The sequence below is a fragment of the Mustelus asterias genome, chromosome 15 (assembly GCF_964213995.1).
Source record: "Mustelus asterias chromosome 15, sMusAst1.hap1.1, whole genome shotgun sequence".
Lineage (NCBI taxonomy): Eukaryota > Metazoa > Chordata > Chondrichthyes > Carcharhiniformes > Triakidae > Mustelus > Mustelus asterias.
The window spans coordinates 34,373,367-34,397,565 of record NC_135815.1 but is presented as its reverse complement, the minus strand read 5'-3'; the positions used below and the strand labels follow the sequence as shown (position 1 = coordinate 34,397,565).

Here is a 24,199-nt window from a genome sequence, read left to right as displayed (position 1 = left end):
GCAGACTACTATAACTTTGAAGAACCTTGCTGAGTGCATTGAAGGGTGCTCCAGGTTAGTCAAGGTAGCAGAATTCAATTTTGAGAAAGCCAATGAGTTTCTCTGCAGTTGCTCTGATGGTGCCATAGCTCCTGTTGTCTTTCACCTTGCCTCTATTAGGGAATCCTCAGTGGAGTCATCAGTCAAATCTTGAGTTGGTGTTCCTTCTCCTCAGGAGCCAACTGCTGAGGATACTTCACGGAGAAAAGACCTACAGAACTTAAAGCTGCTGAAATATGAAAGTCACAGCAGCTACCCCAATACTCACTTTACCCTCTTGTGGTGGTCATATGCAAGCTGCAAATTCTGATTGTTCTGATTATTTGTAATTTGGAAAGGCTTCCACCCCCTTAATTTGCAGATTGGCGGATCCTACAGAAGATCTCTAGGGGACCACTGTAGCGAAGGCAATTAAGAACTTTGGTTACCTTGACAGCCAAGGGCAATGGGTGGTCATCTACTCCTCTTGGGTAGAGGTCTTCTTGCAAGAGTCTGCATGTGTCTATGACTCCCTGCTGCAAAAGTCTAAACTTTCTGAGGCACCGTTATTGAGAGGGATTGAGGAAGCTTACTGTTAGTCAATAGACCCGGTGTTGAAGATATCACCTCCTTTGAAGTACAGCACTGTGTCCATTCCATCAATTCTGTGCAGTTGCACACGGCTGTGGAGAAGGCAGCTACTGCTGCTGCTGCCCCTGTTGCTGCCATTAATGAGCTGGAGCATGTACTATCCTTTCTTTAGAAGTTTAAGCAATTGCAGAATACGTAGATCCCATGTTACAGGGAAGTCTCACGATCAATAAGGTAATATTCCTCTCAGTGGAATCCATGATGTGGAGATATTGGGGGGGGCATAGTAAGAAGTCTCACAACACCAGGTTAAAGTTCAACGGGTTTATTTGGAATCACAAGCTTTCGGAGCGCTGCTCCTTCACTCACCTGATGAAGGAGCAGTGCTCCTCAGTGGAATCCAGCACTAGATTGAAGTTGCCCCAACAGACTGAAAGAACTTTCCCGGTCAGCGTAAGCCTTTCACCTGAGGCTAACCGCAGGCCTGTTTCACTCTTAAGGCCAGGATTTTCTGGCACTGTCGGGGGGCGGGGGTCCAGAAAATCTGGTGGTCCAGCCAGAAGTCTATTGACTTTCCTCAGGACTGGACAATGCTGGCTGTGGGCGGGGCCCCAAAATCCCACCCTAAGTGTAAGCATCATTTCCAGAAGTAAGAGTCAATCAACCTATCTGGCACTGAACACTGTCCTAACTGTGGAGTTTCATTCATTCAGGTTGTGAATTATTTTAGCAAATTAAATATGTTATTTTAATTGTAATGTTTCTTAAATAAAGTTTCTTTTTCTTTCTCTTTCACATTCCTTTCCTCTTTATTTCTCTTTCTATACTTGATTTTATATTGAATTCACCCCCTTCAATTCACGCTGCTTTTCAGTACTTCCACTGGTTACTTCCAATCCTTAAATTTCATTGGTTAAGAAGATGTCCTGTTTCCCTCATTGCACTTATTAGCTCACACTTTCAGGAACTTTGTGGAATTTTTTTTTGGAAGGTTTATTTATTACTTATTAATGTCTCAAATAGGCTTACATTTACACTGCAATGAAATTACTGTGAAAATCTCCTAGTTGTCACACTCCAGTGTCTGTTTGGGTACACTGAGGGAGAATTTAGCATGGCCAATGCACCTAACTAAGCGTCTTTCGGACTGTGGGAAGAAATCGGAACACCCGGAGGAAACCCATGCAGACACACGGAGAACTGTGCAGAATCCACACAGACAGTGACCCAAGCCAGGAATTCAACCCAGATCCCTGGCGCTGTGAGGAGGCAGTGCTAACCACTGTGTTAAGAATGAGTCTAAATGATGGCCACTAACTGTCCTGCCGCAATAAAATCTGGCTCCTTACCTTTTGTTTTCGTATTTGCACATCGCTAGGATTTAATTTTTTGACAGCTTATATTGATTCTATTCTTGCTCTCTAGATCTCTCTGCTCCTCTACCTTTTATTAAAAAAAATACATTTTGTATATGTTTCCTCTCCTTATTCCTTTTCTGAAAATCCATTTCCTTAAACTTCATCAACTACCTATCTGTTCAATCTCCTGTCTATATTTTTCTGAAGTCATTTAGTTATTTTCAAAGTTACCCAGGCTTCATATTTTATACTGCCTGTGTATTTTGATATTGTACACTGTAAACTCATTCAGATTATTTATATTTATTGAAGAATAGCACAACCGCCTCTTGAATGTGACTGTTTACATTAACCCAGTCTGATAAACATTGCCCAGGAAATTTCTCAGAATTTATCCCTCTCTGCTGCCATTACTTCACCGGAAGTGAAGCAGCAAACTCCATTAATTCACCGTACATTCAGCGAAGCGAAATGGGAGAATTTCCAAGAAATGTCCTGTCATGAACTGTCCAAAACTTGTTTTTCTAACTAATGTAACTTTACTGTTGCCACATTTTCTTTAATACCATAGATCTTTTGAAAATAAGTATACAACATTTACTGTATTTACTTTATTAATGCACCCCTGTTTCCTCCAAGTATTCTTAAAGTTAAAGGTTATTTATTAGTCACAAGTAGGCTTACATTCACACTGTAATGAAGTTACTGTGAAAATCCCCGAGTTGCCACACTCTGGCGCCTGTTCGGGTAACACTGAGGGAGAATTTAGCACGGCCAAATTACCTTTGGACTGTGGGAAGAAACCGGAACACCTGGAGGAAACCCACGCAGACACAGGAAGCTCATGCAAACTCCACACAGACAGTGACCCAAGTTGGGAATCGAACCTGGGTCCCAGGCGCTGTGAGGCAGCAGTGCTAACCACTGTGCACCGTGCCGCCTGCACCGTACTTGCTTTTACCAATACATGCTGGCTGTCTTTACTAAAAATTTCTAAGTAATAATCATTTCTTTGAGGTGTTATAAGATGCAACCCCGATTTGTATTTTAAAAGATGTGAGGCTTACACTGCACAGTAAAGGTTACCTGCCAAGCATGTACAGAAATTTTCATTTTGACAATTTGGCTAGATTGAAATGTCAGACCCAGAGCTAAAAGAAAAGGGGTTAATTTTGACTTTGGATGACTGCATGAAACAGATGATATTGATTCAGCTTCCCATTATACATTTCTCTTGATTTTCATTTCCATTTGCATTAATTGAAGTCAAAATTACCCCTTAGCATTCTAAACCTAATCCATTTGCTCAGTCCTTCTAGTTACTGATTAAAGAATAATCTATTTTAAAGCGAATTGTACTGGAAAATTAAAGGTGAACTTGTTGATTGAAGTGCTTGACTGCTAAAGACAAACAAATACGTAGATTGTTGTGTCATTTTCACAGAAACTCCGAGACCACAGATCATGTCGCTTGTGACCATAACAATCTGAATGGCTCTGTTGTTTGTTGTTTGTTTCTGTGACCATGAAGAGCCAAATGAAAAATCCATCCTGTCGTTTATTGAAGAACCAAAACCTTGGGGAAACACAATGGTTTGTCAAAATGAGATGTTTTAAAATCCATTTTCTTTTTCTACAGACACAAATTTTGTGCTTGGGAATGCTCAGATAGTGGACTGGCCTATTGTATACAGCAACGATGGATTCTGCAAACTGTCCGGATATCATCGAGCAGAAGTTATGCAAAAGAGCAGCGCTTGCAGGTATTAAAAGATGCAACAGCATTTTATTTTCACCTGGATAAGAAAATGTGTTCTAGGACATCATATCATTCTGCATGTTTTTAAAGGTTACAAATGTAAAGATTAATCTGATGAACTCGAACACATTTTGCATCAGTATTCAGTGGCAATTCATGGGTAACCAATGGCTTGTTTGAATATTAGCAAGACGTTCTCCACTTGTCAGGTTCTAGAAAGTTTATTTATTAGTCACAAGTAAGGCTTACATTAACACTGCAATGAAGTTATTGTGAAATTCCCCTAGTCGCCACACTCCGGCGCCTGTTCGGGTCAATGGACCTAACCAGCACGTCTTTCAGACTGTGGGAGGAAACTGGAGCACCCAGAGGAAACCCATGCAGACGCAGGGAGAACATGCAAACTCCACACAGACAGTGACCCAAGCTGGGAATCGAACCCAGGTCCCTGGCACTGTGAGGCAGCAGTGCTAACCACTGTGCCACCATGATGCCCTAGTAGCAATTATCAGTGACTTTTAAAGTTCGAAATTATCACCTCACAAGATATCTTTAAAATAATTTTGTGTGTGGTTGGGTAAGTAAATTTTAAAATAATTTTATCTTGTTGTATTTAGCAGTGAATGATTCATGTTACATTTTCAGGTAAACTGCATAAAAGATATCCAAGTCTAATTAACTTAAACATTGTGTTAACTGCATGGCTTTCAAAAGCTTTAAATGATTCAAGCATAGCTATTTGATTATTATGACATAATTACATTTATAGATAACTCATTTCTTTGTGCCGAGCACTGAGTTCAGTCATCACCTGAAGTTATTTTTGAAAATTTATGAATACATTTGTTATTTCTGTTAAGTATCTTTTTATGATTTTATAAAAAGCATTTTAAATAGTGAGTGCTGTAACATCGGTAGCAGAATGGATGTATACATGCTTCAAAGGTGCAAGCCTATATTTTTCATTGAGGAAATGCTTGAATGAGAGATGTGCTGATCCTGCCACAGTTCCCAGCGCGACTAAATATACACAATGTGAATGAGCACCTGACATCCGAACGAGCACTCACTGGGGTTTGCCATGGAGGGAGCAGAAAATTGCAAATTGCTGCAGGATTTAAAGTTCAGAGGTATCGCAAGCTGATGTACTTTGTCCAGAACAGTCACACCAGAGGACATGGCCAGCACTTTAAGGGGGTAAATTCAAAATTAATCTGTGGAAACATTGACCAGAATTTTACGCTCCTCCCCCACTTTAACAGGTTCTGCAGTGTGGTTGGGGGAGGGAGTAGCGTTAAATAAGATGAAAGGGCTTCCTTCCAGTCGGAGTGTCTTGGACTGGAAGGCCGTCCATGCTCCAATTAAAGCCTTTATATGGCCACTTAAGGGCCTTTTGCTGCCCAGCCTCAATTTGTAGGCTGGTGGACGGCCAATGAATGGAGGTTGGGAGAAAGAAAATGTTCTCACCCTCGATCTTGGGCATGAAGGCTGAGTCAGCGGTGGGGAGGGGTTGTACGTTAAGAGTACCCTCACCTCATGGATCAGAGACCTTTGGCCCGCTACACTTCCCTCGATCTCCCCACCCTCCCCCAACAGCGAGAAGGACTTAGTCTCAGGCAAGGCATTGCAGTGCCTCCTCTGGCCACTGCAGTGCTGTGCCTGGTTGGGCTGGGGAGTTTTCAACATAACTGATTGGCTGAGAGATCTCCAAGGTGAGACTTTTGTTAAGGCGGAACTTCCTTCCAAGTGTGGATGGAAATCTTGCCTGCTGCCAATCAACGTTCATTAGAGTCTGAAAAGGCAATGGGCCTCAGTTGACCATCGAGCTTGGCACTTCAGTGCAATTCTGAGGAAGTGCTGCACTTTCGGAGGTGCTGACTTTTGTCGCAGTCACTGGGGACTGCGACAAAAGTCGCAGTTCCCCACTGACTGTCTGGATGATGGGTGCTGTGCGCTCAGTATCCTGAAAATTCAGGCCATATTTCAATGAGCGAGTGAAATAGGTTCTTTAGAGAAGATGGATAGGATTAATTTATTGAAATACAGTTTAGATACCTTTGTTTCAAAAATTAATATGGCTGATATATGAGTAACTTGAGGCACAACACATGTTAATTGTAGCATGCGTGAATAAAACAGGTATAAATGATTTATATTAGATTTGGTCTGTAACATTCAAAAGGAAGCCTTGTTTTAACATGTATATGTTTGTTACCTCTGCAGCATGTACCCATGCAGCATGTTTCGTGGCAGCAGAGGCAGCCCACCATTGGCCAGAGGCGGGATCTCCCAGTCCCACCACTGTCAACAGGGTATCCTGTTGTTTGCTTGCATCTCCGCTGCTGGAGAACGCTTGCCAGGTGTTTACCTTCATCTGGCGTGAATGACTGGAAAATTCCGATCAGTGGTTATTCCAATAGCATAGCCAGTTGAAGACAAATACAATCCATTAACAAGGTTTTGAAGTGATAGATCTAGAATGGTCTTCCTACCACTTGAGGTTGTCTAGGTTAGCACCAAGTTCTAATAACTGTGTTCCAAGTCTAGACTTACATGAAAATGCACCCTTTTTCCTTATCTGAGAACACGCACACTTTCTGAGCACCCAATCATCCCTACACTATCCCTTACAGCTGAAAATAAAAAAATTGCCTCCTTTACTTGCAGTATTCTAAGAACATGCTTGACTAGGCAACATTTCAATCTCTAGGTGCCTAACTAAACCACATTGTTTATACAGAAAGCCTTATTCTAAAATAGAAGGCTGAAAAAAATACTTAGCTTACATGTCACTCATTCTGAAAATGGAGAATTTTCCATCTACTCACATGTTAGTCCTGAACTTATCCATGGCTACTGACCTATATTGTAAACTATATCCCGCCATGCATGATTCCCAAAGATAGATGTCTCCTTTATAATGTCAGAATTATGCTGTTTCACATGCAGGTCAATCTTTCAATATAACAGTTTTCAAACTACAGAAATAAACCAAGAAAATGGTTTCCTTTACTTTGTCTCAGTCCCTATCTCAAATAGCCCCTGATAGATAGTTCTCCCAGATAGCCTAACCTTAGGTTCTCATCTTTTTACTATCATATACCTTTCTCAAACCACTTGCTTTGGTGTATCAGCTGTGGCTCAGTTGACCATACTCTTTTTTGCCTCTTGGGTTAGAAGATTGTGGGTTCAAGTCCCACTCCAGAACCTGAGCACAAAAATCGAGCTTGGCACTTCAGTGCAATTCTGAGGAAGTGCTGCACTTTCAGAGGTGCTGACTTTTGGATGAAACCATAATGTGAAGCCTCATCTGTTCTCTCTGGTGAACTATTCTGCAGAAGAGCAGGTGAATTACCCATGATGTACTGGCCAATATTAATCCCTCAATCAATATCAGAAAAACAGATTATCTGGTCAGTATCACATTGCTGTTTGTGGGAGCTTGATGTGCGTAAATTTGCTGCTGTGTTTCCTACATTACAACAGTGACGACACCTCAAAAAAATCTTCACTGGTTTGCAAAGTTCAGTGGTATTGAAAGGCACTATAGACTTTCTCTTTTTATTCTAAGTTTCATTTGGCTAAATCTGTACATTGTAATGCAGACAAAGAAAGCTACAGTGTACCAATTTGTTCAACCTTTTTTTATGTTTAACCATCTAGTGGGTAACACCATAAGACATAGGAGCAGAAGTAGGCTATTCAGCCCATCGTGTCTGCTCTGCCTTTCAATGAGACCATGGACTTATCTGATGTGATAATCCTCAACTGCACTTTCCCGTCTTATCCCCACACCCTTGATTCCATTACTGATTAGAAATCTGTCTATCTCAGGCTTGAACATACTTCATGACTCAGTCTCTACAAGCTTCTGCTGTAAATAATTCCACAGATTCACTACCCTCTGAGAGAAGAATTTTTTCATCTCTGTTTTAAATGGGCAACCCTGAGATTATGTCCTCTGGTCCTATACACTTCCACAAGGGGAAACAATCTCTCAGCATGTACCCTGTCAAACCCCCCCCCCGAGAATCCTAAATGTCTCAATAAGGTTTGTTAAGGCCAAGGTCAGAAATTTCAAGAAGTTTTGTGAAGTTAGCCTAGACTTTAGATTTTACATTTGATTTTGGCATTGGTGAGCATAAGGTGTTTCACCCCAGCTATGATTCAATTCAGGTGACCCACTAGGAATCTTTTATCAAACAAAGTTTATTTAAGAACACAGTTAGAATATAACAAGAAGAATTAGCAAACTATTACCAATTACAAGACTTAAGCATGACACAATACAATTCTTAACAGCCAGCTATCTCTGTTGTTCCAATTTAAAAACAATATCCCATAGACATACACCCTTCTTCAGAATTAGTTAGCACTAAGACGCGTATGCTCATGTGATACTAGATTTGCAGCTTTTTAACACTCTGGACAAAAATCCAAGACCAGGTTCCAGAGAAGAATATATCCTTAAGGCAGCAAAACGGAGAAATAATCCTCATCTCTAGCAGTTTCTAGTCTTCAGACCTCAGAGATAGGAAAGGATACCCCTCTCTCTGCAGCTTCCAAAACAGCAACACTCAGATAGCAGAATCTTCAACTCCAGAGAGGGGAAAAAAGAGACATTTTCTCTCTCTCTCGCTCTCTCAATTCCAAGCAGTATCTGAAAGCAACTACACTGGAAGTCTTTGTGAAAACCTAGCTGCTTCCAGTCATATGACCTGGCCTGTCTGTCATCTCAATCAAGCTCTACTTTGCAATCCCAGGGGAGCACTGAAACAACAGAACACTACATTAGTTCAGATTAAAACAGGCATGATGTCAATTATACAGCTTCAGTAACAATAGAGAATACTGGCTGCACACCAAATGGGTCTGACAAAACGCCAGGGACTGCTCAAAACATCCTATAGAGAAACCTGATTAAAATACATTTCTTAAAGACACAGTATCGTCACAGGTCACCCCTCATTCTTCTAAATTCCAATGAGTACAGGCCCAACCTCTCCTCAGAAGAAAATCCCTCTATACCTGGGATCAATTTAGTGAATCTTCTCTGGACTGCCTCCAATGCGAAAATATCTTTCCTTAGATAAGAGATCAAAACTGTTCACAGTATTCCAGGTTGATTATGGCTGATCTTCAGCCTCAACTCCATTTTCCTTTGTAATTACCCTTATTTAAGTTTAGCGCAATTGTTTCTGGCTCATGTTTCTCACTCTCAAACTAAATGCTAAATTCTACCATGTTATGGTCGTTGTTTCCTGAGGATCTTTCTTGCTAAGTATTATTTTTTCCTTAGCTCTAAATTCCCACAACTGGATTTTTTACTCAAAGGAAGCCAGCACTTAATTTTAGAAATCCAGATTCTGCCTCTTTACAAGTGAATCCCTTTGATAGATACCACTGGGATGATCCTGAACCCATGCTCGCTGTCTGCGGGAAAGGCGGTGGGTCTCAAGATTTGGTGAAACCCCAGAACTTGTGAATCTCGCTGGCGACGTAATCAGGTTCATGCCAACATCAAGTGTGAACTTGATTTAAATATGTTTTAATAGCTTTAAATATAATTAACACGCCTCCCTAGCTGTATATTCAAACCGCACCAACGTGATGTCACATTGGTGCCATTTACAACAGGTTCACCCAGGCGTGAACTGGTGGGGATCCCCCCAGGGTAGTAAAGGTAATTATAGCCCCTGGAGGAGAGGGTCATGGCCAGGCAGCGACCTGGCAATGCCCCCTGGTATCCCCCAACACAGATTGGTACCATGCCAATTGGCAGTGTCAACCTGGGGCAGTGGCAGGGCGGACCCCAGTGAGAGCGTCATGGAGGAGGGTTTCACTTGTATGTGGTGGTGGCTGGGAGTGACGTGGGAGCTGCAGATGCTGGAAATGGCTGAATGGGTGTAAGAGAAGAGGGTAAGTGGTTGGATGTTTCGTGGAGGGAGGGGACTGACTGTTGGCGTGGGGTAAAGGGGCTCGATGGGAGAAAAAGTTCCAGCTCCGATTGTGGGGGGGAGAGAGGGGGTGGTGGGAGGATGGTGATGAATGCTGACTTTGAATTGGGGGGGAACACCCGAGACCTCCATGATGGACTAGGGAGGAGGTTTATTGATCTTCTGATGGGGGCACCCTTTAAACATGGCACTCCGATCTCAGTGCAGCTAGCTTTGCCAGTGTGTTGAGTCGCTGCCCCCCTACATGACAGCATGAAACATGCGCAGCTATATTTTTGAGACAAAGTGTGTGGTAAGATCTGGAGAGAAAACCAACACTCTGCCATTTCTTGGTAAGATTTTGCCCATTGTGTTTAACTAATCTGAACATTCCATTAATTAGTCGGTTTTTCAGTATGGAACATGTGGCAGTGCCTAGATTTAAATGTTCTCTCACATTCCTCTGTCACATGTTCTGCTACTATCAAATAGGTGGGCATATCAGTTACGAATGTTCCCTTAAGATTTGGCTGCTGTGTTTGTCTCATTTTCTTTCATGTGTAGTTCCTTTAATTTTTTTAATGTTGCTGTGTATGAGTACACATGTTATTTATCCCAGAACAAGGCCTGAGTGGTACCTTTAAGGCTGCTGTGTGGCTGAAACATCATCAGTGACCCTTTCATCCATGCCACCATGCCCCATTGGAGCATTGCTGGTTCAGTGTTAGAGCTTCTGCCTGCTGCACGGGAGACCTGGGGACAATCCTCATTTGATGCATTAAATCATTTCAAATAACTTTTTGCAAAAGATATTGGCCACAATGAATTCTAAGTGCTATCGCCAGGGTAAAATTTCCCACTGGCACTGGCAACACTGCTGAGATGAGATTCACTCACTTAACAATTTTTTTAAAAATGCCCCCATGTGAAATGTGCTGGGCGAAACGTGCCAGGTATGAGAGGTTCCCAAATTGGCACTCAGCTGTTCAGTTGACATTCAAGAATACGTCCCGCTTTTCCTCCTTTCAGAGTAAGTGAAGGAAGAATGATCCAGTCTCACATTAATGCAGGAAACATTTCATGTTAAATCTGTTATGAGGCAAATCTTTTTTATTTATAACCGTGGCTTTGCCTCTGGCAGTCTCTGCTGAAGCAAGAACCCAGAAAAAAAATCACTGAGGTATGTAACTGAACTGCTCCCCAAAAATGTAGTTCTTTACAAGACTAATTCAATCTTCCACGCAATGTCCATTTAAAATATGTAATATAATTGAATCAAACCTGTAGTTTTCCCCATGACAGATGCATCTCATTGGTTCTATCTTTTACATACACCCATGATAATAGAATGACATGTAGTTCTGAAATTGCACCTAGTGCAGGAGCATCAGAGTGGCACAGAACACTAGGGTTCTGAGCTTGTTTACAATAAAGCAGAGAGATCTAGATTAGCAGATATAAAGCCTCAGGAGTCTCCAGTCTCATCTAATCATTGGAAGGAAACACTCCCCACACAGGCAGGGAGAGCTACCCCAATACCTTGCATATGTCCCAATAACCAGCTGTCCACCATCTCACTTGTAGATGATGAAAACGATTTAAAAAATCATAAAAAGACTTGCAACCTTGCATAGCACCTTATGATGTCCCAGGGTGACAATGAATTACAATGAAATATTGGGCTGGATCTTGAGTCCGCACTCTCCGACCTCGAGATTGCCAGCAGGGGCTCAAGATCTGGCACAAGCGGAAATCATGAATCTTGCCGGTGAGATTGCGACCTCCGATTTTTGCCGCTCTTCGCTGGCGACGTAATGAGGTTCATGCCCATAATGGACGAGAACCTGATTACAACACCTTCAAATAAAATTACAACAGGTTCACTCAGACATGAACCTCTCAAGGAGATCCCCCAGGGACACAAAGATCAGTATAACCCCAGGGGAGAGGAACATGGCCAGACAGTGCCCTGGCAGTGCCTCCTGGCACTCACTGCAGCAAACATTGCGGGGGAGGGTGGGTTTTATTGGGGGTGGGGAGGGGGGGCAGTGCTGGGTATAATTGGCCAGGGGGGAGAGGGGATGCTGAGGATGATCGGCAGGGGGTGGGAGGTGATTGAAGTGGGGTGGAGGGCACTTAGTTCCTCAAAAAAATTCAATTAGATTAATTGGACACGACCTATTCTTTACAAATCTATCTTGGCTCTCAAAAATACTCGTATTTCTCTAAATGTGCTCAGTTACTGTGGCCTTAATGATAGATTTCAATAAATTCCCCCAAACACACGTAAAGCTAACAGATCCATGTTTTCCTGGTTTCCTTTTCTGCATCTTCTGGCAGAAGTGAAGTGGGAAAATTGGGTAGCACACATTAGAAATTGCTGCATACAAGGTAGCTACAGAGTGCAGATTATTCTACGTGGAAGATTGGTTTTTTGGACGATTGGTACTCTTAGTTATCCATAGGTGTTAAATGAATAATCAGTAACTCAGCCAATAACTAAGCTTCAAAGCCAAGTTACTAGTTCACATGAATTGTTTGGAACGTTTGCTCTTTGCAGCAGAACTGCTGAGACACAAACCTGACATACTTTTTGATATATTTGCAAGTGTGGTCATTTTAGAAGTTAATAGACTATATTAATAATCGCTATGTTGTGATCACAGAGAAAATAATTTCTTGCTGCCTTTATGCAATAGAGGGAATGGAGGCACGGGCTTTGATCATGCTGTGAATGCTTATTGGAAGTTTTTGAGTGCCAGCATTGACAAAAAGAACAAGAGCAAGAGTAAGCTAGTCCCATTGGTCAAAAATGGAGAGTGCAGTATTCATTGCCAGAACACCACTGGAAATGGTACTGTGGAGGCCTGGCGCTGTTTGGCCTGGGTAGGAGGAGACACTTCCAATTGCTTTCTGCGTGGCTCATGACATTCTATCAGGAAAAGGCTACATATGTGGGCATGTCCAACATGTAGCAAAAGGATTGTGAATGCAAGCTAACCTGATGTCAAATAGCTCCACTGGCCAGTGGGGCTATTAATACTTAATTTGATCCAGGCAGAGAATTAAGAACAAAGAACAGCACAGGAACAGGACCTTCGGCACATCAAATCTGTGCTGACACAGATGCCTTTCGAATCTAATATTTTCTTGCCTCTACGTGGTACCTTTCCCTCTATTCCCTGCCTATTCATGTATCTATCCAGATGCCTCTTGAACATTGTTATAAAATCTGCTTCCACCATCACCTCCAGCAGCGCATTCCAGACATTCACCTCCCTTTGTGTGAAAAACTTGCCCCTTACATCTCGTTTAAACTTTCCCCCTCTCATTTTCAACCTTTGCCCTCGAGTAATTGATCCTTCGACCCTGAGAAAAAGACTCTGACTATCCACTCAATCCAACTCTGTCATAATCTTGTAAACCTCTATCAGGCCCCCCTCATCCTCTGACGCTGCAATGAAAACAGTCCTCTGATCCTTTGATCAACCTCTCTTTATAGTCTATATCTTCCAAACCAGGCAACATCCTGGTAAACCTCTTCTGCACCCTTTCCAATGTATCAACATCCTTCTGGTAGTGTGGCGACCAGAATTATACACAGAACCCCAAATGCGGCCTAACCAAAGTCTTATACAGCTGCAACATGATTTTCCAATTCCTATAATCAACGCCCCAACCGATGAAGGCCAGTATGCCATTCGCCTACTTGTCTACCTTGCCCACTTGAGTTGCCACCTTCGGGGAACTGTGGATCTGCACGCCTAGATCCCTCTGTATGTTAGTATTTCTAAGGGCTCTACCATTTACTTATACTTTGCTTCTGCAGTAGACCTTTCAAATCGCATCACTTCACATTTGTCCGGGTTAAATTCCATCTGCCATCTTTCGGCCCAGGTCTCCAGCCAATTTATATCCTGCTGTATCCTCAGATAATCCTCCTCACTATCTGCTACTCCCCCAATTTTTGCATCATTTTCAAATTTACTAATCAGACCACCTACATTTTCCTCCCAATCATTTATATATATATTACAAACAACAGAGGCCGCAGCGTTGATCCTAGTGGAACACCACTTGTCACAGACCTCCAGTTGGAAAAGTACCCTTCCACTGCTACTCTCTGCTTTCTATGCCCAAGCCAGTTTTGTATCAATCTTACCAGCTCACCTCGGATCCCATATGACTTCACCTTCTGTATCAGCCTGCCATGAGGAACCTTATCAAAGGCTTTACTAAAGTCCGTGTATACAACATCCACTGCCCTGCCCTGGTCAAATTTCTTTGTCACTTCCTCACAAAACTCAATCAAGTTTGTGAGACATGACCTCCCTTTCACAAAACCATGCTGCCTGGGCAGTCACCCCAAAAACATCATGTGTGAAGCTGCTAGATGGACCCTGCATGTGATCCTTTTAGATCCAGGAACCAAATTGCAGCTACGGTAATTTGTAAGAACTTCTGCAATGGCAAAGTGTCTGGAAATACTCTGGAGTGTTTTTGGTGATGTTGTGGTGAGTTCCTGCATTTGATGCCACATCCTCATAGGGATAGAACAATACGTGATCTATCAACACAAAGGTTACAACAAGTACATGAGCTGCACAAACAATGCTGTTGGGTCTACAGAATGACAGGAAGAGGTTCAGAGACTGTGGAGAATACATAATACCCTCTGCTATGTTGAGGCTGGACTCCTCCATGTTCCTTGACAGTGACAGGAGGCTCTCTGACAGGCCAGCTAATGACTCCAGCATCTCAGTGTGTAAGCTCATCCACACTTTACTGTACACAACCTCATCAATATCTTAGCCGAGTCCTCTGTAGCAAAATTCTGTCTCTGGTGACCTAGCAAGCCATCCCTTCCACCCCCTGGCCTGGCCTCAGGCCAGTTGTTCCCTGATGATTCGTCACATTCTAATAACTCCATTCTTCCCTCCAGACCATGGCAGTGACTATTCCTGAGCTGGTAGCTGTAAGTTTCAGATCAAATGACAGAGTCTCTTCATTAGCGCTGTACTCTCTCTCCCACTCTTTGGCTACTGTTATTGGGCAGGTGACAGTTTTTAGTTGTCTGAAAGCAGAAAATCAGAAGAGGAGGGTTGGGGTGAGGGAAGAGAGGTGAGTGAAGGGGGAAGCATGCAGCTTGTACCATGCCAGATAGCATGATGAGGGTGAGCTAGGAATTGAGAAAGGGCACAAGACAGCATTATAGTATCATCCTCAATGTTAATGATGCCGGATGGCACGGGCTCTATTGCAGCCAGTCTCATGATGCTGAGAGCCATCTCCTCACCAAGATTCAGAAGATGCAAGCATCCTTGCCCCCCATCGGTTCAGTTCTGCTTCCTTCTGTTATGTGCCATTTTGTCCTGCAAGAGAGGAACCAGAATGTGTTTGTGATGTTCCTGCCATAGCCAAACAGCTGGAGATATGTGGAGGCTGCATGTTGACCACCTGTGTGAGGGTATTAGATATCCTATGACACTGCTGCCATGTCCTTGAACCCAGACACTGGGAATTAATTCCCTAACCATCTGCGCCCACTCTCTTTCCAGGGTGATCCTTCAGGATTTCCCGATCCCCTGTGGAATAATTGTCTCTTTTGCCTACCTACATCATTAATACCTCCAACACCACATCAATCACCTTGGAACCCTTTTTGTTTCTTGGTGTTGAATTTTCTATTCTTTAAATTATTTTTCAGAACTCTTGCAAATGAACTATTAAAATTAGGATAACCTTTTTCTTTGTTCCTTCCCTTCTGATTGATTTTTTTGATCAGTATTGATGAATTCCTCAGAGCATTGACATTGCACAGCTGATGGCATGAGTGAACTGAATTAATATTATTAGTACTATGCTGCCATCAAAATTACAATTTTCGTGTATTGGCTTGAAAGGCTGAGCAACTGAAAATGTGATTACTGCTGAAGCATTACAAATGGGAGGCGATCCTGAACCCACACTCAACGTCCATGTAAATGCTGGAGGGGGCTCAAGATCCGGAAGTCACAGTTCTCGCTGGCAAGATCGCGATCTCACATCTTCCCTGCCCCTCGCTAATGATGCCATCAGGCTCCCGCCCATAAAAGGCATGAACCCGCTTTACATGCATTTCAATAAATTTTAATATCATTAACCCATCCCCTCACCAGATATTGACCCTCCGCCATATTGACACTGCGCTGACGGGATGTCATGTGGGCGCAGTTTACAACAGGTTCAATTAGATGTGAACCTGTCATGGAGGTCCCCTAAGGATGTAAATGTAGGCATAGCTCCCAGGGAGATGGACATGGCCAGGCATGGGCCCCAGGCACTGTCCGTTGGCACAGTTGGCACTGCCGGGGGGCAGATGGAGATGCCGGTGATGACTGCTGAGGGGATGGAGATGGGGACGATGATTGGTGGGAAAGAGCTGATGATCGGGAAGAAGGGGGGAAGGGCTGATGATTGGGTGTGGGATAAGGGAGACCCCCCCCCCTGTTATTGTTTCCTACATGCGATGTTCTGTCTTTAAAGGAATGGTTTCTGTGAATTTTGGAGCAAATTGCTTGTAGTTTGGAATTTTCATTTGGAGGCTGGAGCAACTATTTCATTAAATAGAAGAATGATAGAATAGGGATCACTATTTTTTATTCTGCTCATCTTTCTGGAAGGAGGTAAGTTCAGTTGGGTATCACTAGTCCAGCAATAATCATTCTTTATATATGAGGTTAGACAGCAAATGTCTGTAGGTTCTTAACCCTGCAGACATCAGGTGTTGAGCCTGACTCTGTCCTCACCCAACATGTGCAGGAGTACTTTCCAGTGACCTTTATTCAGCAGCCATTAGGAGAGGAAATCCTGCAGATCTTTTCTTCCTGGATTAGCCACTGCTCAGTGCTGAGTTCCCATAGCATCTACCAAGAGATAGCAGAATCAGCGCAGAACAGTAGTTCAACTTAGATTTTCCTGTTCTGTGCAGCTCATTGTTACACTGTACAGTGTGCTTAGCATTGGCATTGGAGAAGGTTAACTAGAAGTTTTAAATTAAGCTGCAAAATTACAATGTTGAATATAAAATCCAGTTTACAGCGATTTGAAACAAAAAAGAAAATTTTATACCAATAAATGTAATTTTTAATTTGATTTATATTCACAGTTTCATGTTTGGGGAGTTAACAGACAAAGAAACAATTGAAAAAGTACAACAGACATTTGAAAACTACGAAATAAACTCATTTGAAATCCTAATGTACAAAAAGAACAGTAAGTAAAAACCTTTTGTTCAGAATTTATTTTTGTGACACCAAAAGATTGTTATGTAGATTTAGCTGCAGTGGAGCTGTAGACAATGAGTGAGGGTATGATTTTAAAAATGGCTATTTTGTTTGGTTTTATGTTGAATATTCATTTCTTTTATTTACATGTACTTTGCAAGATGCCTTGCATTATATTTAGTTACCAAAGTGTAACAGGGCAGCATTTACTGATATTTCAGTAGCATAGTTTTAGTAAATGAGTAACCAAGTAGTAACCAAACAGTTTTGCATCAATGCAAAGCAATTCCAGATATGCATTAGTGTAAAAGTGAGAATAACTTGGTAACGGTTGCCCATCTGATTCTTGAACAAACTGAAGCCAAGCTGGATATTTTGGGATGAGATCCAAATTAAATGGGAAGAAAACTTGGATGGGATATGTATAGGTGGCTACTCCAGCTCTGTCTTGTGCTCTTACCGAAGTTGAATTTTACCCTCTTTATTAGCTTGGGTTTAAGCCTTTTGAGATATTGGGAGGAATTATCCCATCCAGCCTGCCACGGGAAGCATAGCGGGCGGGACCTGGACCGTGCAAAGCTGACCTCAGGCAGGATTTTCTGGCTTTGGGGCGAGTGCGGCCAGAAAATCCCGCTTGTTGACTCTGCCAACCAAGTTCTCCTAACATTCGAAAATAGCTGCCAGAGGAGCTCATGTTTGTGTGTGAGTCACAGCGTGAAGTAAATTCAGTCTTCAGTTTGAACTCTGGATAGCTGCTGTTTTCAGATCAATTGTGTTAATATTAATGTAGCATTCTGTTGCTCTTATTGCTAGTTGATGTGTGACCTTTCAACATACCTTAGAAAGGATGGGGTTTGTCACAAGAAGACACATGGAGGAATACCAGAATTTTAGGTGGAATATGCAGTATGAGAATGCCAACAGCACAAGGTTCAAACCCCATCTGGCTGAAGCAGATTTTGGCTTGCCTCTATGTCCTATCCATAATAAAAATCATGGCACTTTGCCATGGTTTGACGAATAATCACCAAGGACCTCCCTACAGGCAGAGAACTCAAGACATAGTGGGAGGTTACTAAACTTTGTTTATTGTATTAGAATCCTCAATTTTAAGGTTACTTTTGTACAGCATTGTCAATTGTCTCACTTGTGATCCCTTTTCTCTCAGTCATGCAGACACCACAAACGTTACAAACACCAATGTAATAGCAATTGTGGTCCTGTTCATGTATGGGAGATCAACTATGAACATTAAACAATAAATAAAATGTTTATATTGCAAAAAGTTAAATGAGGATTATTTCAGCAAGGATTTAAAATTAAATGATATATGTGGTATAGGGCAATCTTAATTCAATTCATACTGTTGGCCAGAATGATTAATAACAGGTTAGTACCAAGATAATTACATTCATAAAAATGATTCAATTTTGTTGGTTTTCCACTTAACTATGATGGAAAACTTAAAGAAAATGTTTCAGTGACCTACCTTTATTTCGCAGTAAGTGATTTTAGATTTTCTGACCAAGAAGCAAATGGGTGAATCTTGATACTGAGAATGTCCAACTTGTACCTATAAACGGATAAATTTCAAAGAACAAAGGAAAGTACAGCACAGGAACAGGTCCTTCGGCCCTCCAAGCCTGCACCGACCATGATGCCTTAAATTAAAAAAAACCTCTGCCCTTACTTGGTCCGTATCCCTCTCTTTCATCCCTATTCATGTACCCATCCAGATGCCTCTTAAATGTTGCTAATGTCTCTGCTTCCACCATCTCCTCTGGTAGCACGTTCCAGGCACCCACCACTCTCTGTATGAAAAACATCCCCTGCACATCTCCCTTAAGCTTTCCCCCTCTCACCTTGAACCTGTGCGCCTTTGTACCTGACACTTCCACCCTTGGAAAAAGTCTCTGACTATCCACCCTGTCTTTGCCTCTCATTATTTTGCAGGCCTCTTCCCTGATGGCTACCAAGATCCTGATTTAATAAAAGCTATTTGGTAGGGTGGAGGAATAATTTTCATTTTATGGGGTGGCACGGTAGCACAGTGGTTAGCACTGCTGCTTCACAGCTCCAGGGACCTGGGTTCGATTCCCGGCTTGGGTCACTGTCTGTGTGGAGTTTGCACATTCTCCTCGTGTCTGCGTGGGTTTCCTCCGGGTGCTCCGGTTTCCTCCCACAGTCCAAAGATGTGCGGGTTAGGTTGATTGGCTATGGTAAAATTGCCCCTTAGTGTCCTGGGATGCGTAGATTAGCGGGATTAGCGGGTAAAATATGTAGGGATATGGGGGTAGGGCCTGGGTGGGATTGTGGTCGGTGCAGACTCGATGGGCCGAATGGCCTCTTTCTGTACTGTAGGATTTCTATGATTTTCCATCCCACTTGTGCTCAAAAATGTCTTCCTCCAGTTCACTTGTAGCTGGCCAGATGTTCAATAGGACATTAATCTGGGTGAGAAAAGCCCCTATTTAAAATAGACAGGAGCCTCATGAATAAATTCTATTCAGGATTAAATAACATCATTACTAGACTGCCACTGTTTTGTAACCTAAAAGCAAATTACTGCGGATGCTGGAATCTGAAACAAAAACAGAAAATGCTGGAAAATCTCAGCAGGTCTGACAGCATCTGTGAAGAGAGATTAGAGCCAATGTTTTGAGTCTGGATGGCCGTTCGTCAGAGCCCATGGTCCCTGTGGAATGCTGACAGGGGGAGTGAGGGGAAGATGTATTCAGTGGTGGAATCATGCTAGATTTGGAAGAAATGGCAGAGGGTGATCCTTTGAATGCGAAGGCTGGTGGGGTGAAGAGTGAGGACAAGGGGGACCCTATGCTGGTTCTGTGAGGGAGGGGAGGGGGTGAGAGCAGTGGCGTGGGAGATGGGTCAGACACAGTTGAGAGCCCTGTCAACCACAGTGGGTGGGAAATCATGATTAAGAAAGAGCGAAGATATATCGACAGCGCTATTTTGCAAAGTGGCATCATCAGAACAGATGCGACAGAGGTTAAGGAACTGAAAGAATGTATGATGTCCTTACAGGATGTAGGATGTGAAGAGCTGCAGTTATTTGAAGTAGCTATGGGAGTCAGTGGGCTTGTAATGGATACTAGTGGACAGTCTATCGCCAGAAATGGAGACAGGGAGGTCAAGGAAGGGAAGTGTCAGAGATGGACTATGTTAAGGTGATAGAGGGGTGGAAATTTGAAGTGCAAATTGATTAATTTTTCTAGATCCAGACAAGAGCATGAAGCAGGATCGAAATAGTCATCAATTCACCGGTAAAAGAGTTGTGACAGGGGGCCAGAGCGGGACTAGAACAAGGAATGTTCCACATATCCCATAAAGAAACGGGCATAACTAGGACCCATGCGGGTACCCACAGCCACACCTTTTATTTGGAGGAAGTGAGACAAGTTAAAGGAGAAATATTTCAGTGAGAGAACAAGTTCAGTCAGACGGAAGTGAATGGTGATTGGTCAGGCCTCTGTTCGAGGAAGAAGCAGAGAGCTCTCATCCTGGTGGAGAATGGAGGTGTAGAGGGATTGGACGTCCATGGTAAAGAGGAGGCAGTTTGGACCAGGGAACTGGAAGTTGCTGATATGACGTAGAGCATCAGAAGAATTGTGGATGTAGGTGGGAAGCGTCTGGACAAGAGGAGAGAGGATGGAGTCAAGATAGGAAGGCTCTGATGAAGGGTCATCCAGAGTGGAAGTGTTAGTTCTGTGTTCTCTCCACAGATGCTGTCAGACCTGTTGAGATTTTCCAGCAATTTATGTTTTTGTTTCTATTTTCTAACCTCATTGTTTGACTAACACTACTTCTTGCTCCTGCCTACTAAACACAAGCAATGCCAGAACTTGCATTTGTATGGTATCATGAACATAGAAAAATGACCCAAGATGTTTCACAGCCTGTAATCAGGCAAAATTAACACCAAGAAAATGGAGGTAATAGAGTAAGTGATCAAAACATTGTTCAAAGTGGGTGGTTTTAGAGAAGGTGTTAAAGGAGAAAGAGGAAGGAAGATTCAGGAATTTGGGGTGGAGATTCCAGAGAATGGTCTTAAATGGCTGATGGCAAGGTCACCGATTGTTGGGGTCCAAGAGCCAAAGTAGGTCTGTGAACAAAGTATGATAAAGGCCACACCATTAGTGTGACAGTTTTGGCAGGGCAGTTGCTGGAAAGTATACCATGGCGAGGAGGCATCGGGAGTGGGCTAAGTATTGGAATCTGTGAGCCAAGGTTCAGTCAAAACAGGATGTAAATGTAGTCAACTTTAATAAGGCCATGGATGCTAAGGCACTTCTTCTGCAGGGAATGCAGACAGCGTTGATTTGTTGGGTTAGTCCAAGGGTGCAGTGGCGTGAAGTGAGTGAATATTCTCTTTCTGCACTGGCTTAGAGGTGTTGACATTCTCAACAGTTGAAATGAAAGAGAGGGATAAGGGAAAGCTTGTAGTGTGAGGGACAGCATAGAGGAACCATTAAATGTTGAAAACATCTGCAGCTTAACATGCAGATTTGGTGGGGTGCAGAAGAAGCTGAAAGAGATCTAGAAAATCAGATGAATAAATCCTGTGCTTCATCTCCATTAGCATTGCCACTTACCACAGCCTTCACTCAGCCCCTTATCGCGATGGCAAGTGTGTTCCCTCCAGCGGGGGGGAGAGGGTCTGTAGGTGGGGGATACTTCCTCATCCAGGGACAGTATTGTTAGGTGTTCTGTGTGACATCTCCTTGTAAGAAATAGGGTGTCTGTTGATGACAGTGCTGTGAGGCATTTGGAAAGTGTGGCTGCCATCTGTGTGAGAGATGTGCATTGTGGCTAAGTGAAGATTATAATAACAGTGAGTCTGACAGCATGAATAGAAAGAGGTTTAGTGAAGTATGGTGCAGTGATTGTAAGGTATTGGGGAAAATGAAGTCTTGTACATACTATCAATGTTGGTAATTAATGAGGCTTTAAGTGGTGCACTTCTCTGTGAAGAGGAAAGCTCTATAATCAGATTATTACAGTGTTTCAGGTATTGTTGCACACAACAATGTCTTCCTACTGCCTACCTAGAAGATACCTGGAAAGAGGATGTCTCTCTCTTCTCCACTGCCTGCACCAGGACCTTCACTGTAGCATCAGAGAAATGTGTGCTTTCTCACTTCCACCTTGAATTGATTGTTCATCAGCTTCTTCCTGAGTTTTTGCTCAGATTGCCCTTTTAAGAGCTGCTTGCTGCCTTTAAGTAGAGTAATCATTGCTAATAGCTGCCCTCAATTGATGTACAGCCAGTGGGTAGCACAATAAAGCTGGCTGCATCTCTGGACCATTATAATCAGCAGGCACCATGGACTTTGTATACTGCTTGCCTGCATGTTAACTGGTTCGGGCAGGGCACACTTTGGCACACTATTTTTGTACTGACTTCTTCTCATTATAGATTAATGGCCAAAAGATTTGTTTTGCACCAAAGATAACACAAACAGAGCAAAGTATAGGCTTTATATGCTGGCCTATACCAATTTGAAGTCCAAATCAAAATTGTCATCAGGCTTGATTTGATCTGCTATTAGCAAGCTGTGGTTGAATCTGTTCAATGTATTCCTGCTGCCTGCATGATTCTCTTTACCAACATAGTGGTTGGCATACATCTGGCTGAAAATATGCCTATGCTTCCTGCCTGCCACCTTCGGGGCCTAGCACTGAGACCAGTTAGTGTCCTGGAAATAGCCTGTGTGTCTAAAATTGTGCATCAGTAACTTCCAAATTATGGTTCCGTCACTACAACTTTTTCTTTTAGTAACTTTATCATGACAGGTTTGCACCTTTAAAGTCCTCTCCAGTGTCCACAACACCTAGAATTAACTCTGTACCGGTGGCGTTGATTCTTTAATAGCTGTTGCGATAGCAGGTTTTCAAAATATTTTAATACCATTTAAAGCATGAATTGATGTTTGATTTCAACAGGTTATTTTATTACTGAATATCACTCTCCTGCTTCTTAAAAATATAAGACTAGATTTTAGATATAGTGCTAATTGGTTGTATGAACAAAGCACGTGAATAACCTATTTTATGAGAGACAGTAATTCCATAGTAATCTTAGTTCAATGCAATTTTGTAGTAACTATTTTGTAGCATTATTTTTCCTCAACAGATTAATATTGTGTTCCCAGGAAGTTTGTTTGGTTTAAAATAAAATGCTGCAAAATTGAATAAAAACAGAAAATGCAAAAAAAAACTCATCCAAAGCAGACAGGTTATCATTTCACCGGAATCGTTCATCAAAACTTGTTTCCTTTTAGTTACTTGACTTGTGTTTCCTATTAGAACATAGAAAAACTACAGCACAATACAGGCCCTTCAGCCCACAAAGTTGTGCCGAATATGTCCCTACCTTAGCAATTACTAGGCTTACCTATAACCCTCTATCTTACTAAGTTCCATGTACTTATCTAAAAGTCTCTTAAAAGACCTTATCGAATCCGCCTCCACCACCGTTGCTGGCAGCCCATTCCATGCACCCACCACCCTCTGAGTGAAAAACTTACCCCTGACATCTCCTCTGTACCTATTCCCTATTAATAACTTTACTTTCCTCAAACCTACTTTTGTTTTCTTTGCGCTCAAAATAAATAAGCCTTATTATACTTTATCAAGCTGGTTTTCTTTTGTTCAAAATGAAACCTGTTAATATAGATTAGAACTCTAAGGTTGTGCTTGGGTCTACATGCCATCTGTGGTAATTAATTTCCTTTGACACCGTTGTTAGCACAATTAAAATAAATTAGTTAATGACTACATCAAGTAGCACAGAGAGGAATTTAACAGGAAAATCAGTCTGCTAAAAAAAATGTACATGGAAGAAATTAAATTTTATGTCCAGGAGTATATGTATCCTTGTTTGTACCAATCTACTTCCATTAAGATACCTTAATTTAAGAGTTTTTTTTAAAACTTTAATCTGTTTACGTTTTGGATATGGTCTAACTGATGTTATTAGAATTAATTCTTACTAAAGATTGCAGCCATTTCAAATTGTGTAATACCATTTAGCACAAATGAAGCATATACTTGACATCTTAAAATAAATACTTTTTTCTTGTGAAAGGGACGCCAGTGTGGTTCTTTGTGAAAATTGCTCCAATTCGAAATGAACAAGATAAGGTGGTATTATTTCTTTGCACCTTCAGCGATATCACAGCTTTCAAGCAACCCATTGAAGATGAGTCATCCAAAGGTACTGTTCTGGCCCTTTTCACTTTTGTAATAATCTTA

The 24,199-nt window shown here is 42.2% G+C and overlaps 1 protein-coding gene across 1 annotated transcript in view; it reads left to right on the top strand.

The window, feature by feature from the left end:
- Positions 1 to 24,199, top strand: part of kcnh1a (potassium voltage-gated channel, subfamily H (eag-related), member 1a) — a 257,744-nt gene that overhangs the window by 19,611 nt on the left and 213,934 nt on the right. The window contains exons 2-4 of the mRNA XM_078230547.1: positions 3,607 to 3,730; positions 16,810 to 16,916; positions 24,033 to 24,161. Coding sequence (XP_078086673.1) covers positions 3,607 to 3,730; positions 16,810 to 16,916; positions 24,033 to 24,161 — 360 coding nt within the window. The remainder of the gene's footprint in view (positions 1 to 3,606; positions 3,731 to 16,809; positions 16,917 to 24,032; positions 24,162 to 24,199) is intronic.